At 40.7% G+C, this 20,739-nt stretch overlaps 1 protein-coding gene across 1 annotated transcript in view; it reads right to left on the bottom strand.

Annotated features, from left to right (window-relative positions):
* Positions 1-1,176: 1,176 nt before the first annotated feature.
* The window catches only part of oprm1 (opioid receptor, mu 1), a 45,988-nt gene continuing 26,425 nt past the window's right edge, over positions 1,177-20,739 (bottom strand). Inside the window, 2 exon segments of the mRNA NM_131707.2 lie at positions 1,177-1,922; positions 9,987-10,342. Coding sequence (NP_571782.2) covers positions 1,390-1,922; positions 9,987-10,342 — 889 coding nt within the window. The 3' untranslated portion in view covers positions 1,177-1,389.

The raw sequence follows: 20,739 nt of genomic DNA, 5'->3' as shown, positions 1-20,739 counted from the left end.
CAGTGAAAAGTGGTCATGGTTTGGGGAAGTTCATTGAAACGTTATTCATAGCAAGGGTTTGTACTGTACACTTTTGACCGCTTTTATCAGAAATTTCAGTTGTTATATTCTCTTGCGCTAGAATCTTTAGTGTTCTCTAATTTTGATCGCTGTGCTTTCAACAAAATAAAGTGCCTTTGGTTTTTTTGTACAACAAAATATAAGCAATGAATGGCCACAACTAAAACTCATTCAAACTTTGAATAATGAAGATAATATTATTTTATGGGGAAAAATATGGCTGTTTTTTTATTCCAAGAATGCAGAGAACAGATTTGCGTTCTTCTAGAGGCCACTCTTGCCAAGTTACCTCAAAAAAAATTAACTTGTCAGCGAGAACATAAAATATATTGTGTTAAATGGGGCAAAAAGATTTTAGTTATTAAATTTAAGAAGAATATATTTTAGAGCAGTGATCACAATATTGTGACACCATGAAACCGTGATATTTTTATCCAAGGTTATCATAGCGTCAGAATCTTATACTGGCCCATGCCTAGTCACATGACTTTCACGTTTTTAGTGAAAAGCTATTTAAAACATTACATCCTTCATACAATGATCCCTTTTTAATATATGTATAACATGCACTTAATATATGCATAACAAAGCCTTAAAAATATACTTTGCACGATACAAATAAAACTAATTTCAGCATATAAACACCCTTAATGTGTTTATGCTTTTGTTATCGTTTTTATGTCAATGCTTACTTTCATCGTAGGAAAACTCCTGAGACAAATGGCTTATATCTCTGAACTTTAATAATAAAAAATGCTGCACTTCCCACCGCCTTTATTCAGCTGCATAGACTTTTGGGACTTCTAGAGCAAGTACTACACTCAAGTCTGCACTGACGCATCCTTAATATCAAGAACACATCTGGGATCTTTCATGCGTCCTCTGTTCTTGCGGCCTTTAGTTTTGGAATTTAACTTTGGTGGTTGATGATGACATTGCACAAGAACACATGGACGCATTACAGCTTTAAAAATGCATATTGGGAAACAGTCTATAGTTCTCTTCAATTGTTCTCTAATTTTGATCTCCACTATAGTGTTGAATGCTGAGTTAGTCTTGAATGCTGGACTAACTTTACATCAGGTGCATGACTGTGAACATCACAGACATTAAAATAAGCTTAGCTTATTGATGTGTCATCTAGGGTCAAAAAGAGCTATTTTAACAGTCTTTACTCAAACTTAAACTGTGAGAGGCCTAGCAAGATGTTTAAAGAGGTTGAACCTACCGCTGACGGTGTCAGACACCTGTAGTGACCTGCGTGACCTCTGAGCTCATGTCAACACTGGGCTGGCTGCGGGACTCCAGTGATGACATCTCCAGGACTAGTCATACCTGCTGGTTTGTCCTGTCTACCGTGTGGCCACTGGACTGACCATCACGCTGGGGGTTCCTGCTGCGGGTGGAGTTCTGCAAGTCCAAAACTGATGGGCTGGGAACACAGAACTCCCGAAAACAGCGCTTGAAGTTTTCATCCAAGAAGGCATAGAGCACCGGGTTGAGGCAGCTGTTGGTGTAGCCGAGGGCGATGCAGAAATGCCAGGTGATGGTCTGCAGGAGGGAGTTGGGAATGGTCACCAGAGCTTTGATGATGACGAAGATGTGGATGGGCGTCCAGCAAACGATGAAAACCGCCACCACCACCAGCACCATTCGGGTGATGCGCCGTAGGTTGCGGTCCTTCTCCTTTGAGCCAGAGAGCATTCGCACGCTCTTTAGGCGGAGGATCATCAGGCCGTAGCAGACGGTGATGATGAGGACGGGCATGATGAAGGCAAAGATGAAGACGCAGATCTTCAGGAGGTTCTCCCAGTACCAGGACGGATGGGGAAAGAGCAAAGTGCAGTCAATGATGCCATTCGCTACGAAAGAGAGAATACACCACAGTACAATAACACAGTGAGACATGTGAAAATCAATTCTAGCTTCAAGTAGTCATTAGGTCCTCATGGCTTTGTTTACAGTACTTTTGAGTCACTGCTACAGCTATTAAACCACATTTTGATTTTCTTGCCAAATGACTAGAAGTGACATCAATCTAAATTCACTCAATAACAATTTTCTGCTTCAACACTTCTTTAGTGTCTGTAAAATTGGTGTCACTACAGGAACAAAATGGAACACTTCCAGTATTGAGAGAGATGTCTTAATGTATTAAGAGGGGATCAAGTTAAACATTGGATGAGTGTAGGGGTTTACAATTGGTGGGGTGTAACAGCCTGGAAAAAATATGAAGAGATCAGATGCAAAACCCTTTAAATCCATCTGACCTCTTTTCTTGTTAATAAGCATTTTCTATTAGGCTCCTATAATTAGGTTCAGAAGTTTTATTTTATATGTAATGATAAGGTTATTAGCAAGTAAATAAAATACCTTTTTCAAAAATGTCACTTTAGACAATTATTTGGTTTTTAACAAGGTAGATTTTCTTTTGCATCAAAACCAGCTAAATCCACAAGTGCTTTTTTTTGCAAATGGCATAAGACAGTGTAACTAGTTGAAAATCACTAAAGATGCAATTACAAATTATTTTACCAAACATAAAACTCATTACACAAACCACCTAAAATTTAAAATATATTAATATGTCAAGTAAGTGGCGGCTCATCCCGCTGTGATAAGCTAGGGAAAAAGCAGAAGGAAAATAAATGAATGCAATTTGTCAAGTAAGTGTCAGGGTTCTGCCACTCTGATCTTGTAAATTCTTGTTTTGGTGGCGGATCTCTGACACTACTCGTGTCCGGTCCTGTTTCTGTCTCTGTGTGCGCGCGCGCCGTCGTGGGTGTACGCAGAGTGTGCGCGCTCCTGCTTGACGCGGCCGCGTGCGCGCTCTGCGTCCCTCAGACGCGTGCGCTCTTGTACTCGTGTTTGTGTTTTCGTCTGTCAGCAGCATGGTGTTTCATTCCCAGCGTCTCAGTCTTGTTGGTTTCGGTTTTGGTCGGCGCTGGGATGAAGCATGCATGCTGCATTTGTGAGCGCATGGTGAGTTCATTCATCGTGTGCTCGTGTCTTGCGTCTTTTGTCAAAGCACGTGGCTCGGTGTTTACATTGTGGTCACGTGCTTTTGTCGTGTGCTTCAGTGTTGTGTTATGTGAGCGCATGGCTTGTATTGTCTCTCTGTGTCATGCGCTCTCCCGTCTATTGTCTAGTCCCACCCTCCTTGTTAACCCATTATTAGTTTGTCATGTTCACCTGTGTGTCAATTTACTTTTTGCTTTATAATCCCCCTCATGTTTTCAGTCCTTTGCGAGTTCGTCATCATATGTTGTCGATGTTTACCTGTCTTGCTGTGTCCAGTCCTGCCTTGTCGTGTCTGCCCAGTCAAGTTTGTTTGTTTGTTTGATTTATTGTTTGTTGTAGAAGTGTTTTCCCCCTCGGGGTTGTTTATTTTGCCTTTTATTTTATTTTTTAATTAATAAATCCTACTTCACTCTGCGCTTGGGTCCTTGCTCCTTTTTCCCTTTACCGGATCGTGACAGTACGAACTCGCCAAAAATGAGGACCCAGCAGAGTGAAGACAGCCCCTTCTCCAGCCGCATACTGCAGCTCATCAGTCTGCAGTCGCTGCGGCAACGTGGCATGAAGGTGGAAAGTTTTGCGGCTAGATTTTGTGTGGCAGCAGAGGGGCTGGGGTTTAATGATCAAGCCCTGATGAACCTCCTTAACTATGCCCTCGACAAGCCCCTCAATATCCAGCAGATGCTGAAATTGGGAGGGCTATCTTACCATCAGTTTGTGGAGCATTTGGTTCATCAGGCTGCTTATGGCGAACATCCCAATCCCAGCTCTCTGTTGCCCTCTGCTCTGCAGCTAAAGGAGAGAGTGATCCTTCAAGAGAAGAGGATCCCTTACACCAGCGCCACCTCCCAACACATGTCCAGCCCGCAAGGGCTGACCCGCACTCAAAAGCGGAGGTTAAAGAGGAAGACCTCTGCTGCAGTGTCGGCTCCAGCCCCAGAGCGCTCTCCAGTGTCGGCTCCAGCCCCAGAGCGCCCTCCAGTGTCGGCTCCAGCCCCAGAGCGCCCTCCAGTGTCGGCTCCAGCCCCAGAGCGCCCTCCAGTGTCGGCTCCAGCCCCAGAGCGCCCTCCAGTGTCGGCTCCAGCCCCAGAGCGCCCTCCAGTGTCGGCTCCAGCCCCAGAGCGCCCTCCAGTGTCGGCTCCAGCCCCAGAGCGCCCTCCAGTGTCGGCTCCAGCCCCAGAGCGCCCTCCAGTGTCGGCTCCAGCCCCAGAGCGCCCTCCAGTGTCGGCTCCAGCCCCAGAGCGCCCTCCAGTGTCGGCTCCAGCCCCAGAGCGCCCTCCAGTGTCGGCTCCAGCCCCAGAGCGCCCTCCAGTGTCGGCTCCAGCCCCAGAGCGCAGCTCAGTGCCGGTCCCAGTCCGGCTCCTTGCCCTGCCGGCACCACCCAGACGTCTTGCCCTGCCGGCACCACCCAGACGTCTTGCCCTGCCGGCACCACCCAGACGTCTTGCCCTGCCGGCACCACCCAGACGTCTTGCCCAGCCGGCTCCAGCCCGGCACCTTGCCCTGCCGGCACCTACCAAATGTCTTTCCCTGCCGGCACCTACCAGACGTCTTTCCCTGCCGGCACCTACCAGACGTCTAGCCCTGCCGGTCCCAGCCCGGCTCCTTGCCCTGCCGGTCCCAACCAGACGTCTTGCCCTGCCGGTCCCAACCAGACGTCTTGCCCTGCCGGCCCCAACCAGACGTCTTGCCCTGCCGGCGCACCCCAGACGTTTTGCCCAGCCGGTCCCAGCCCGGCTCCTAGCCCCTCCGGCTTCCCTCTGGTCTTCAGCCCCGCCGGCTCCCCTCTGGTCTTCAGCCCCGCCGGCTCCCCTCTGGTCTTCAGCCCCGCCGGCTCCCCTCTGGTCTTCAGCCCCGCCGGCTCCCCTCTGGTCTTCAGCCCCGCCGGCTTTAGTTAAGTCGCCTCTAGACCAGCCGGCTCCCCACAGGCCTTCATCCCAGCCAGCTCCCTACAGGCCTCCTGCCTTGCTATCCCAGGCCGATCCTCCTTGGGTTGTCCCTCCTGCTCCACCTTGGAGCATGCCTCTGCCACCCTGGACTGATCCTCCGGCTCCACCCTGGTTCCCTGCCGGGGTCCCTGACCCATTGCACCTGTCCTGGACTGTCCCTCCTGATCCTCCCTGGTTTTGCCCTCCCATCCCTCCCTTGTTTGTCTTGTTGGGTCTGACTTGGCTCCCCTCCCTCCCCCCCTTCATGTCTTGCCTGTTCACCTCCCTGTCTTGTGTTTGTTGATGTTGCCTGTTTTGTTGTCTTGTGGTGTTTCTTGTCTGTCTTGTACCTTGTTGGATGTTCCCTTTAGGGACGCCAGGTGGCGTCCCTTTTGGGGGGGGGGTAGTGTCAGGGTTCTGCCACTCTGATCTTGTAAATTCTTGTTTTGGTGGCGGATCTCTGACACTACTCGTGTCCGGTCCTGTTTCTGTCTCTGTGTGCGCGCGCGCCGTCGTGGGTGTACGCAGAGTGTGCGCGCTCCTGCTTGACGCGGCCGCGTGCGCGCTCTGCGTCCCTCAGACGCGTGCGCTCTTGTACTCGTGTTTGTGTTTTCGTCTGTCAGCAGCATGGTGTTTCATTCCCAGCGTCTCAGTCTTGTTGGTTTCGGTTTTGGTCGGCGCTGGGATGAAGCATGCATGCTGCATTTGTGAGCGCATGGTGAGTTCATTCATCGTGTGCTCGTGTCTTGCGTCTTTTGTCAAAGCACGTGGCTCGGTGTTTACATTGTGGTCACGTGCTTTTGTCGTGTGCTTCAGTGTTGTGTTATGTGAGCGCATGGCTTGTATTGTCTCTCTGTGTCATGCGCTCTCCCGTCTATTGTCTAGTCCCACCCTCCTTGTTAACCCATTATTAGTTTGTCATGTTCACCTGTGTGTCAATTTACTTTTTGCTTTATAATCCCCCTCATGTTTTCAGTCCTTTGCGAGTTCGTCATCATATGTTGTCGATGTTTACCTGTCTTGCTGTGTCCAGTCCTGCCTTGTCGTGTCTGCCCAGTCAAGTTTGTTTGTTTGTTTGATTTATTGTTTGTTGTAGAAGTGTTTTCCCCCTCGGGGTTGTTTATTTTGCCTTTTATTTTATTTTTTAATTAATAAATCCTACTTCACTCTGCGCTTGGGTCCTTGCTCCTTTTTCCCTTTACCGGATCGTGACAGTAAGTGCATTAATCATCAATAACATTAAAACTGACATTAATTAAATCTTAACAATCTGTTGTCATTTCTGAAATCTGGGATTTAAATTTAATTTAAGTAGAGCAATGTAAAAAATTGTAAACTAAGCTTGGTAGATTCAAATAATGTAGTGTAAATACATTGTGAAACATCAATATCTGCATTACCCATTAATATAAAAAGCTGCCCCAGACAATTTTAGAAACTGTCATTCATTCATTCATTCATTCATTCATTCATTCATTCATTCATTCATTTTCACCATACTTAAGGTCTTGATCTCTTGTTTATCCTTATAGCATCCATGTGGGATAAAATAATGACATTTTAACGCAGTTGCGATTAGTAAATCAGACTCATTTAAAGTAGCGTCACTGCGAAAAAAAAACATTATGAATGCATGTTACACTTCTGACTGTACATTGTGTTTTTTCTTTTTCTTATAATGCACAGAGTTTTGAGGTATGGACGTTATCAATTGTCATTTACTGACAGTCGGACAGGCTCATTTATCTAACTGCGTCTTTTAAAATCGAAAGCGAAATAAAATAAGTCTTCTCATAAAAGCCGGTGTATCAGCGCGCTGCTGCATTGAACACATAAGATTTGATTAGTTTCTGACTGGTTCTCGGAATATTGCGGCTTTTTCTGTCAAATCTATGTGTTGATGGTTGTACTACTTGCCAAAAGCATTCAGTCAATGTCATTATCTCATTTTTGGCGGAAGTGGCGTTTAACGTTTAACAGCTTTTGCATCTGAACTCTTCATATGGTACTGTTTAAAACTGAAGAAAAAAGTTTTGTTGATAATGTTAATAATCTTATTCTTTAAACAAGTTTTTTTTCAACTTTTATAATAAACAACCTATAACAACATTTGAAAATGTTTATGCATATTTTATATGTACATTTATATGTAAAGTGTTTAAAGCATACATTTCTTAAAAATATATAATTTTGTTTTGTAAAATATTAATACCAATATATTATAGTTTTGTATTTTTAATTGACAACTACACTCAGTTTAATGGTTTTTATGTACAAAGATATGAAAAAAATGGACTTACCATACTTGTGAAAGGTCAGTACACAAACTAGTGACTGATGAATTGAAAATGTGAACTATCAAACTAATATTTTAAACTAATTTGTTGTAATTGCCAATTTATAAAAGGTCAATTATTACTATATTGGATATTCCTTCTCATACTGGACTGATAACTGATTGTTAGCTATTGATATATAAGAAACGCTCTGGTTACTAAAGTAACCCTTGTTCCCCGAGGTGGGGAACTCCAATGCTATACAGTAAGTGGATTTAATCCACGTATGGAGATTTCGTTCAGAAAGCCAATCGTCTGAATAAGTATGTAATCGGGCAAATGAAATGCCTAATGAACTGGCAGTGTCAGCTTGCGGACATGATGCTTGTTGCAATCAATTTAGCATCAAAGCACATGGAAAGCAAGAAGACACATCCTTTTTTAGCTGAAGAGACTGATACATACAGCTAAGGAACAATCATTATGGCGATGCAATTTAGCATTTCCGTTCCACCAGGGGTTACTTTAGTAATCAGAGTGTTCTCCTTCAGATGGGGAACTCTAATGCTATAAGTGGATTTAATCCATGTATGGGGAAATGTCTGGAAAACACCATAATGACTGCACCTTACCTTCGCCTCAGATGAGAGGATAGCCAGCCATAGCATGAGCGCTCCTGCATCAAAGAGAGGCGCGGTCTTCCAACATGATCCCTGGCCCTTATCTCACTTCAAAAAAGATTTACGGATTTAGATATATTTTTCGGGAGCCACAAGCGTCTAGATAATTTCTAGGAATTTAAAAATTACAGTACATTGGAAAAGCATGCAGTCCCGAAGGGGAGGACGCCTGCTACCTAAATGGGGAGATATGATGGCAAAATATATGGACTAGCCCTGAGAAGGGGGAGTACACATATGGTTAGCGGAGATGGAAGACACGGGCCAGCCTGTGAGAGGGGATTGCACCGTGGCTGAACAAGCATATGGGATCACCTAGTGGGGATCACGCATAGCGGGCACCTATACCCAAAATGCAGGCTGACCAGAGGGCATACCTACAACGTAGTGGGCCAGCGAGTGACTCCTCCGCTGAGTCAGTGCTAAGGCCTCGGAGGAACTCTGCTGGGCTCACCTAAGTGGGGAACTTTACTGACAGAGTGAATAAGCGCATGTATCTCTGTGTTGGGAAGAATTGTGCAGCAAGCGTGTTTCAACACCTTAACCAAGTTGTTTCCTTAACCACCAAGGGTTATCTAATACCCATGAGGAAACCGGCTCCACTCTCAGATTGTAAAACCTTGCAAATGTATTAGGTGTCACCAAGCCCGCAGCTCTACAAATGTCTGTTTGAGAGGCGCCGTGTGCACGCGCCCAAGAGGATGCGATGCTCCGAGTGGAGTGCGCACGCACTCCTGGAGGACACGGATTGGACACGGATTGCCCTGGCTCTGGGTAAGCGAGGGAGAAGCGATGGCATCTCGGGGGGTAGGAGAAAGGAGACCCTCCTCCCAGCGCCTGTGAGCCACTGGCGAAATGCACAGAACCAGCGAGCTGGAAGGCATAGCATCCCAGACTCGGGCTGTCGCATGCGGGGAAGTAAAAAAGTGCTCTTTCATTGATGTTTGTGTGGCACTTTAAAGTGCCGTTGGAAATGGGGCCCAGCCCTCCAGCGGAAAAAGAGCAAATTCCCTATTCTCCGAATGACCTGTCTCAGGGAGGCACAGGCGGGAGCGGGGCAGCTCTCGTAGGTGGGCGCCCTCGGCGAGGAGCAGCAGATGTGGATGGCTCAGCGGGCGGAGCGGGCTTACGGTCCCGCCGATAGATGACATTACCCATCCCATCAGAGTGCTCTCTCACCGCCTTTAATTCCAGAGTGAATTCACCGGTGTCGCCGAACAGGCTAGCCTGGGAAATGGGGGAGTCAAGAAAGTGAACTTTCTCAACTTTGCAAGCATCAGGTGCGCAAGCTTACGCTGACAGTTCATTTGGTATTTCATTGGCCCGTTTACATACTCTTTCAGACGATTGGCTTTCTGAATGAAATCCCCATACGTGGACTAAATCCACTTATAGCATTGGAGTTCCCCATCCGAAGGGGAACTCTGGGCCCAGTGCACTTTGTCAAAAGGAAATCTGATTAAACTGCAACTGACTAAATGATTGTCAGATTTGTAGATTTTGTTTAGTTTTGATAATTGTAGTCATGGTCTTGAGAATATAATTGTCTCTGTTTTCAGTCCAACTTTTTCAATTTTGTATTATTTCACAACATCATATTTTCCTTCATGAAAAAACCGTAGCTGAAAATGTAAAACTGATTACAGTTTTCATTGTCATTGGCTTAAAAGAGAAATAAAGGCATAATTAAATGTAGTTTAACAACAAATGAAGATTTGTGTTTTATTTCTCATCCATATGCCCTTCTGAAGCTGGCATTCCTTATTCTATAAAACCCAAATTAAGATATTTCTCCTTTTTCTAAAGATTCTTTTACAAATTAGTTTACATTTTATAAACAAAGCAGTTCAAAATTTCTTTAAAATATCTTCTTTCGTTTCATAGAAAGTGAGTCAAACAACAACAAAAAAATAAATAAAAAAACGAAAAGAAGCAAATAACAGAAATGCCATTTTTGTGAAGACTATCCTTTTTCTACAGTAATATCTGAATTTTCAAAATGAAGAATGTGGTGGTAAACATACAGTGCAGATCAGAAGTGGTGGAGGCCATGACCATGACAGGGAGACCGATTGCAGATGAAAGGATCCAGTTACACACGTTGACGATCTTTGCATTTCGGGGCGTTCTGAAGTCCAAGGCTTTAACCGGGTGGCAAACAGCGATGTAACGGTCAACACTCATGGTTGTGAGAGTAAAGATACTGGTGAACATGTTGTAGTAATCAATAGACATCACAATCTTGCACAGCTCGTCTCCAAAAGGCCATGTACCCATCAGGTAATTCACACTCTGAAAGGGTAGAGTACTTGTTGCCAAGGAATCTGCTAGAGCAAGGTTGAAGATGTAGATGTTGGTCGCAGTTTTCATTTTGGTGTATCTGCAATGGACAAAAATAGGTAGAGATCATTACATTCACTGCTTTTATTAAATAATATGAGATGCAATGTGTTTTCCGAGTGAGTAATGGCTATGGGAACTGTAGAAACATACATGAAAGGGCACTCTTTTTTTGTCCAATAAACAGTCAGTAATGAACTCAGCTACACACGTTGCTTCAAGCCATTAAGAAAGGTACAATGTGCATCTTATGATACAAATATGACCTTCATTGAAATGTTAATTCAAGAGGCCAGATAACCACCATTATGTACACCATTATGCAAATGTTTCTCAGCATGAATACAACTACAGTGTAGAGCAAAATCAAATCAAGTTCAATTTACTAGTTTTGAGCACTCTTTTAATATTTCAATTGGATGAGTGCATTGATGGATAGATAAAAAATTTAGAACAGATAAATGGATGAATGAATGGATGGAGAGATTGGGAGGCAGTTGGATTGAATAAATAGAGAGATTGGGAGACAGTTGGATTGGATGGTCAGATAAATTGAAAAACAGATGGATAGATGGAGAGATTGAGAAAATAGTGGATGGAGAGATTAGGAAACAGTTGGATTGGATGGATAGAGAAATTGGGAATAAGATAGATAGATGGACGAATGAATGGATGGTGAGATTGAGAGACAGATGTATTGGATGGATAGAGAGATTGAGAAATGATTGGATGATTGGATGGATACATTGGGAGACATTTGGATTATATGGATAGAGATTAAGAAACAGATGGATGCATGTATGGATGGATGAATGGGTGGAGAGATTGGGGACAGTTGGATTTGGATGGATAGAGAGATTGAGAAACAGATGAATGGATGAATGAGACTAGGATAGATAGAGGGATAAATGGAATGAGAGACAGTTGAATGGATAGACAGATTGACAGACAGTTGTATAGATGGATGGATGAATAGACATGGAGATCATTGGATGGATAGACAGATTAATAGACAGTTGTATGAATGGATTGATGAATAAACAGGGAAATCATTGGATGGATAGACAGACTGATAGACAGTAGTATGGATGGATGGATGAATAGATAGGGAGATCATTGGCTGGATAGACAGATAGACAGTTGGACTGATGGGTGGATAGATGGATGAATGGACAGATATATATATTTTTAAAACTCTTATCCTTTTAAGCTTTCTGTATCTCAAACATAAATGCTAAGCCCATACAGTTTATAGATGTGATTTGAATAAAGCCACTGTTGGAACAGCATGAAAGAATGGATTGCACACATCATGAGCACAGCATGCTAATTACACCAGGCATTATTGCCTTAACTGAGTGGCACATGAAATGGAAAGAAGAAATGATGGTGTGATGAAATGGAAAAATACCTCTGGTGCAGAAAATGGAAAGTAATTTTTCAAGCTATTGTCTGGTAGAAAACCCCATGAATAATAGAGCAACAGGGGGATCTTTCAATCGCTGAAAAAAATGAGATATTGATTTAAACAATAATTTAGTTTGGAATAATAAAAACTCAACACATAGTGGTTACCTGCACCAATCTAAACACATAAGCTTTTCATAAATAATGCATAATTCATGGAGGCTTGGCTCGTTTTCATGAATTATGCTGACATTGGCGACAAATTTTCTGTTGTTAAGCCTCTGACCCTCCCTTAATAGTGCGTTATGAGACTATATATCACTCCTCTATCATAAAACGGTTCCATTCCTTAAACTTAGTTCAAGCGTTTAAGCATAATGTCTTGGGAACACTGGGGACTTAACATTATCTTGAATATGGCTGGTATTCTTCTGTAGTAAACACTACACCCAGCTGAAAGAAATGCCTGCTTTAAAGTTTATGTGTATGTTACTATACTTCTAGCCAGGATAATAAACAAAAGATGAGCCATGCGCCGATTTGGATTGTTCAGATACACAATTTGTGATGTATTGCAATAGCAGCGGAGATGATAAATTAAGAGCATGTACACTATGTAAACTAGCAACCCTGTAAAAAGATTATGGTTAGTCAGAGCTCCACTGTTTGACTTTCACAGAAATACACATAAATCAAGACACAGTCTAGCCCATACAAATATATACAGTCAGCTATAGAAATTATGGCCTGTGCATAAGACAACATGAAAAAAAAACAGCATGTGTCTGATGAATGTACTGTAGATGTAATTCTGTTGAATGTAGAAAAAGTTTTGCTTTACAAATTGAACAAACTCAAGAAAACATTTAAGGTCACAATCATGGAGGCCACAAAACATAATCATAATGTATTCATTCATATTTTTATTTTTATACTTTACAAAAAAAGATTAACCCTGCTCGTAGAGGCCCACATATTTAAACCACACTGAACTGCAGGTCAAGCTTTTTGGGATCATATAAAATACACAAGTAGATGTTCTGAAGCAGGTTAAAACTCTGCAGAACAGCTGGCCTCAAGCATACTTTAGCCCCTTTCACACAGTGATAGTGTTAAATATCTGGAAAATTACCAGAACATCTTTACCGGTGAATTTAAAAAAGCACTGTTTACACAGGCAAGGCCATTCTGAAAGTTTTTCGAAAAAGACCATTCACACATCCATTCCAAAATACTGGTACATTCTGACAACATTAACCAGAAATTAGCTCTAATTGGCTGCGCTTGTATTTGTAAACATATAAGAGGGTCGGGCTTTTAAACAAACAGGTAAACAAACAGCGGTTTATCATACGCATTTTATTGTTAATTTTTTTTACACAGTTGGCATTAAAAAGGAACATAGAAACGTTCGCTGATTAATAACTAGCAATTAAATGTGTCTGGAAAAATATTCAAAGGCTGTTATTTTTATAAACAGAGCAGATGTGAATGCGTCTGAGTGTTCTGATTGGCAGAAGTAGACGTCTCACGTCATTGCATTCTAATCGTGAACGCGCTCTTTCTGGTAATTTTCCTTCTGCCTTCATACAGCGCAGCAAACAGCAGCAAATTACCAGTAATATTACTTCTCTTTCCAAAAATTGAACAACAAATTCAAATTTAACAAATTTATCAGTATTTTTAAAAAGGGCCTGTTCGCACATACACAAATTGCTGATAATTTTCCGAAAAGTTCAGTATGTGTGAAAGGAAATATTGAAATGTTATTTCTGTTTTATTCATGCTGGATACTAGAGGGTGCCCTTGTGCAAAATCTCTTTATATACATTGCTGAAGAAAAGATATTTGCTATGGTCAACTATCACTAGCTATGTTTCCATTGAAAACACTTTTACAGAACAAATTCCAGTATGCACATTTAAAAAGTTATGTGATTTTGTTCTAAGAGATCATGTGATGATAAAAAATGTGTGTGAATGGAAAAACCAGCAGGCTGAGCACATTATAAAACATCTGAAATGTTGTTTTGATCATTTTAAAATGCCATAACCGTTTCAGTATTAGTGTTATTATATTATTAATTACCTCCAGAATAGTCAAGAGTGTTTGTGGTCTGCGCCTCATGGCTTCAAACGCCAACACACGTTCATTGCATGTCGGCATCATCTTCTGAGATGCTAGTCATTTATTAAATAAGGAAAAGATTTACAAAGTTCCTCCTACCGCAGCAAATTCCATTTTTACTGTTGATATTTGGTGCCAGTTAACCAGGAAGTGATGATTTTGTTCTCTTTGACTCTGGATGGGGACGCTGCTTTATTCTGTTGTCTTTTATGCGATATTCCAGTTTTGCACATAAATTTAAGTGAAGTTTATTTATAAACTAATTTCGAGAGGATCACGTGATTGATTGATCACGTTGGTTCTGCTAATGCAGAACCAACAAGGCTGGTTCTGCATTAGCCAGGGTTTTTCACTACAGCCATCTTCGATTTAAAGAATCCCCCTTCCAACCCTACTTCTCCACCTTTCCTTTCATAGGGTGGCACGGTGACCCTTTGCTTAGCACAATTACCTTACAGCAAGAACGTCACCGGTTCTAGTCCTTTCACAGTCTAGCAGTCGATTTTTGGGCGTAGTTTACATGTTCTTCCCGTGCTCAAGTGGGTTTTCCATGGGTCCTCCGGTTTCCTCCCACATTCCAAAAACATGCACTACAAGTGAATTGATCAATCTAAATTTTGCACTACAGTCAAACTCTCATCATGCAGCATATCTCTTCATAGCATTCATTTTAGTCATCAGCTCTTATCAAGGGGGGAGTTGTCGAGATCTACCTGAGCTCAAAGCTCTCCTCTCGCCCTGCAAACGGGAGGGAGCCCAGGGCTCAAGGACCTTTTGGGCTCAGGGCTCTCTCCCGGGACAGCATGCCAAACTTCCTTATAATCAATCATCAGCTAAGTGTGAACTTTTGAATTCGCATTTCTGCATGGAAACATAGTTATTGCATGGACAGTATTAGAGAAATGGATGAATGGAAAAAAACATGTTAAACACACGATAGATGTTTTGAAGTGAATTTAAAGTGAAAGTATGTTACATAAGTAAACATCTATTTGTAAACAGGCTCAAACATGCATAACTCACATAGCAAGCATTTTTTGGGCTATGTCTGGCTACAATGTGGCACTTTTGGCTCAGTCTCGTCATCGTTGAGAAGATAATGGGCCAAAATCAACACAACCCTTCTGGCTGACTGATGCATTTTTCTCTATTCGCCGGTCTCAGCTCAATGCTGCTGTACTTGTGGCAGGTCTGCTCTCGGTGTGGTTATGTTTATATTATTCAGCCCAAGTGACACGTCCTCTTTCGGTTTAGTTGTGTGTATTTGACTTCGGACCAAGTTATTTTTGCCAAAACAGGTTTGATTTGACTTCAGCCTAAGTTTGTACAGTCACAGATGGGTCACTGTCAAAATAAAATAGGGATTGATTGACAGATTGAAATGTGATTTTGGTTGTCATGAGTTTGATTAAGCACACTCCCAAAGGATTCACTTATCGAAAAGTTGTTCTACTACGGTTAAAGTGAAATATTTTGCTTGTGTTTCTTGCTGATCTAAAACTTCTGAAATACTTTATAAACCTGTGATGATGAGTTTTATTATGTGTTGGTCTTTGCGGTAGTGTTTGTTTGTTTATGGCAAAACTTTACAGCTTGTATTCTTATGAGAGGTATATTAAAAAACCGCACACATGTGTACCTATGCTTTGATTTATACTATATAAATTTTTTTCTGCATTGTGAGTAAATATTAATTTAATATTACTGTTTGAGTCATATTTTGTTTGGATATCTAATTGCATCATGTGACACATTTTTTGTTTAAATGAACTCCAGTCACAGCTATGTATGTTGTCACCCTGATGAAGCAAAGGCAGATAGACAGATCTGCATCAGATCTGGCTGGATGACCAAGACAGATCGCAGCCAGATCTGTCTGATAGTGTCTGCGCCAGACTTGGCCTTGGGCTGTCACGAAATCTATTTTTTTTGCTGGGCTATAAATTGCGATAAACAATATTATTGCCACTTTATAACTTATATCACTAATAAAAAATTAGACATCTTTACATCATAACAGTGTAACAATTCAAGTAAAGTGTTTTAAAGAACATTTTATTTTATTTTTAAGAATATTTAGAGGTTTGAAATTGAAAAATGAATTTTTTTAAACAAATAAGTAACAGTAAATAATAGTATAATATAAACAAAAAAGTGTGTTTTTTTTTTTTTTTTTTTACTTTTAAAGCATCTCAGGTGCCATTTTTTAAATACTCTGGCAGATTCCAAAACAGGACTGTTTGTTAAAGGTTTGGACCTTTAAAATATAAGTGCAAAATATAAACGTGAGCGCGAAATGGCATACACTGTTAAACACGCTTGAAAAACCAGCATTTCAAATAAAATGCTGTTTTTTCGAGCGTGTTTAACAGTGTATGCCATTTTGCACTGTCATGTTTATATTTACACTGGCAGGTAAATACATCCGTTACAGTTATCTGGAAGACCCCTCTCCAGTACCAACTGCGGTTGTTCCCATGTTGAAAAAAAGGGTAGGGTGGTTATGTTTTAGGTGTGAGTTAAGGTTAGTTGTGTTGCCTTTGTTTTTGTTGCCACTGTTTTGAAACAAATCTGACATATCGGTTCGTTCACGTTAGCGGACCACGTTGGTCTACTTTCTCTTTCAGCTTAAAGCCAAAATGTTCCCACACCAGCGCTGAAGATTTTGGCTTTGAAACCAAGTGCATCATGATTTTTTATCTTAACTGGCTGTCAATTTTACACAAGAGTCAGTCGGTGCATGCAGACATCCCAAGTCTCTTGGAAATTGCTCGTCTCACTCCCGGACCTTAAATAAATCGCTCACCCTTTTCACCCCTCCCAACATCCCCTGGTCATCACATACGTCTACACCCTACGCTGTATAACAGTAATTTATATTTATACAGTACTGTGACGGGTTTAGGGTTGAAGTGGGGGTAGGTGTTACAATTACAAATACAATTTAATGGGTTATTTAATAAATACCATAAATAATACTCATAAGTACTCAAAATACTCATAAGTAATTCCATTACTTTGATCGTTGGGTTTTTTGTTGGGGTGAGGGTAGACGTTAATAATATAAAATAAATGGGGAATTTAATAGATAACAAAAATAATTCACGTTAACTTCCGGCCGCAGCTATATCTGATCTAGCAACAACCCTCTCGCACTCTGTCTGTGTGTGTGGAGATGCAAAAAACTTAGCTGCAGATAGATTTTACTATCAGGGAACTATGACTCATGTACTGCTGTAATAAAAGCTAATTGCAAAGACTGATTATATGTTTTATTGCTATTATTATAATAATTCAATGTTTTTATCATTGGGAGAATTTTTATATTGCAAATGATATTGCCCATCCCAAGATACTTGTGAGTATAAACTGTTTCGATATTTGTACCACCCATGGAGAAAGGTGGAGTTGGGATTTTAAACCTGCAGAAGTCCACCACCATCACTTTTGTCTTTGAGACAGTCCAAGTGGTTATGATCGGACTAGTTAACAAAGTCTTCAATAAGGATCCTGTACTCCCCCTTCGCTCTATCCCCAATGCACGACACTATTGCTGTGTAATCAGAAAATGTCTGCATGTGACATGTTGCCGAGTTATAGCTAAAGTCCATCGTGTACAGGGTAAACAGGACAGGAGAAATACCGTCCCCTGTGGTGCACCAGTGCTGCTGACCACAATCCCTGAAGAACATTCCTTAGCCTCACAAACAGTGGTCTCTCTGTGAGGTAATATGTTACCCAGGATGCCAGGGATGAATCCACCCCATCTGTAACAATTTGTCTCTCAGCAGGATGAGTTGAATGGTATTAAAGGCACTGGAGAAATCAAAGAACTGTTCTAAAAGTCAGTAATTGTTTCTATTCCTTCACAACCTCCCTTTATGTTTTTATCCCAGCAGTTTTTGTTCACCTTTCTTCTGCAGGAATCTGTCATCACCCTGCAGGTGCATATGCCTCAATTTGTTCATCCTTAAATGTTCATCATGTAATCCAGGGCTTGTTTTTATTATGTATTCAGCTTGCAGATGATGCATGAATTTCACAATTATCACAATAGGAATTACTTGTACTTTTATGAATGGTTTTGTGGTCCATGGTAACATAAATGTATTAAAATAAAACATGAGAATAATTCCAAATTCTGTACAATTTATGGATTATGGAATGGATTGCCATTTAAAAATCTTTCAACATTTATAGTAACTGATAAAAAATTCTGAAGTATCATGTGACCCAAGACTGGAGAAAAGATACAAAAAATTCAGAAATAAATAATATTTTAAAATTTAACAATGTTTACCAATGTGAAATATTTATTAGGGGCTGAGCACGGGTGGTGCAAATATTGGAACAGCCCCGTTTTTTATTATTATTCCATTCTGGGGTGCGTTTCTCACAACCATTGTTAGCCAACTAAGGTAGCAAGTTCTGTTGTTACAAACATAGTTTGTTGATTTGCCGTTTCCCAACTTTGAAAACATTGATGTCATTTGGAACACAACCTCATGGCGAAAGCTATAGGTGACCTATTATTTAAAAGCGGAATTTATGTTACGTCTCCAAAGCTTGTGGAAACAAAAGGCATACGTTAAGTCTTTTAATTTATAGAAGGTTATTTACTAAGTATCTCTACTGTATATGACATGGGCCTGCTGGTTAGAACTTTCGGCTGTGGTTTACAAGTGTCAAATTATAAAAGTTGACTTTAAAAAAATGAATAAATAAACAATATCCAACTTAATAATGATAATAATAATAATAATAATCATCATTAATACTATTGTTATTATTATTATTTTTATTATTATTATTAATGTTATTATTTTCATTTCTAATACATAAGAATTATTAAATTTCATTTCTTGATAAATCGCCTCATTATTTATTTATTTATTATTTATATATGATATTAGAATATGTGTTAGCTTTTGTGAGTGATTTTATGTTTTAGAATATATGTCATTCTCAATAATATTTGTAAAGGAAACAGGCCCTATATGTGCCATATATTTCAATTAATATGGAAAGCGAGTGCATGTTTTTACCAAATCTACTATTGTATTTTATTTTAAATGCATGTGCGTGAAAACAATATAACTTGCACAAAGAAATGATGGGGTTTTTCTCTAAAGACGGTGTTACTCTGCCCAGTTTAGAGCGTCATTATGGGCGTTTTACGTTATAACTAACATGGTTCAAGCGATAGATCTCCGACAGAGAAAATACGCATTTTGGGAAACACTCGTCACTAAATTGTTCTTTTCCCAAACGATGCATCGTACCATGATAGTTCAGCTGCGAGTTACGTCGCTGTTTAGGAAATGCACCCCTGATATGAATGCCACTTTTAAGGTTCTGAACATGCTCGAAAACTCACAAAAGTTTGCGCGCACACCAAAAGTGGTGAAAATTTACATTTGTTACGGGTTTCAGAGGTGGGTGTGGCAAAATGGTTCGACAGCGCTACCTGTTAACAATCTAGTAAGTGCAAGCTACATTTTACGCAAATGTACGTACGAATATAATCACACACATCAAACATGCCAATACCAACAAAAAGTCTCTTGGCACGAAATCAGAAACCCAACAGGAAGTCAGATATTTTTAACTTTCTCTGCAAAAAAAAGAGCAGTTTTTGCCATTTTGTATTTTAACAAACTCCTCATTTCTTTTTAGATCAACACCAAAATTGGGTATTGGGTATATCTAAAGGCCTTGGCGATGATAAATCTCTAGATCTAGAGTTTTCACCAAAGGGCGTGTTCATGGCAGACTTACAAACTTTGATGTTTTGTCATGAAACAAAAAGTTGTTGTCTGCCTGAACAATTCTACATTCCAATATCCAATTAAAGCCACCTGCTGGCAACAGGAAATACCATGTTTTACACTGTAACAAGCTTCTTCTAGAAATTTAATCAGATCGAATCCATGTTCCGTTTATTTAATCCATCGTTCTTTGTGATGTTACATTGTGAAAATCTCATCTTATAACTATGTCAGATTTGCCTGAAAATTTGCATGTTCAATGAGATTCCTCTCCTGAAGATATCTGCATGTCAATACACAGTTACAGTCATAGCGCCACCTGCTGACAGAAGCAATTTTAGTATGAATTTGTCATTTTCTTCGTTTTTTTTTATATTCATAAGGTTAAATTATCATTGTCCACTCTTCTCTGTCATCTCAAGGATAGCAGGTGAGCCCGGGGGTGAGGTCCCTTTCATCCCTGCTTGCAGCTTTAATTTAAATTATTGTTCAACTTATTTATTCAAAATTTAGCTTTTTATTTATTTAAAAATTTGTATATCTCTTTCTTATTTTCATCCATCGTATGTTTAAACACATGGGGGGAAATGCAATGCATTAATAATAATAATAATAATACCTTTTATTTATAGGTGCCTTTCAGAGCACTCAAGGACACCTTACAGTATGTCACAGGCACATTATAAAAACAAGACAGAAGAGTAATAAAGCATAGTATTAATCCAGAAAGTCATTAAAAGCAATCCTGAACAGAAAGGTTTTAACCTGGGATTTAAAATTGGAGATAGAGTCCACCTGATGAATATCTAATGGCAGGAAATTCTATAACTGTAGTGCTATGCAGCTAAAAGCCCTGCCACCAAATGATTTCATTTTAAAATTTGGAACTGACAACAGTTCAGCCGCAGAAGATCTCAGTGAGCGCCGAGGAGTGTACCAGTGAAGAAGATGAGAGAGATAATCGGGTGCCAGGTTGTGAAGAGCTTTGTAAGTTAATAAAAGAATTTTATATTGTACACGATAAAAAAACAGGATGCCAATGCAAGTGAAAGAGAAGTGGAGTTATGTGTTCAGAAGCATGCGAGCGGGTGACAACCCTAGCTGCTGAGTTCTGGATTAACTGTAATCTGTGAAG

This window comes from Danio rerio, chromosome 13 (assembly GCF_052040795.2).
Source record: "Danio rerio strain M-AB ecotype USA chromosome 13, GRCz13ab, whole genome shotgun sequence".
NCBI classification, from domain to species: Eukaryota; Metazoa; Chordata; class Actinopteri; order Cypriniformes; family Danionidae; genus Danio; species Danio rerio.
The sequence above is the reverse complement of the archived record's forward strand: the minus strand, read 5'-3'. Positions and strand labels throughout refer to the sequence as shown.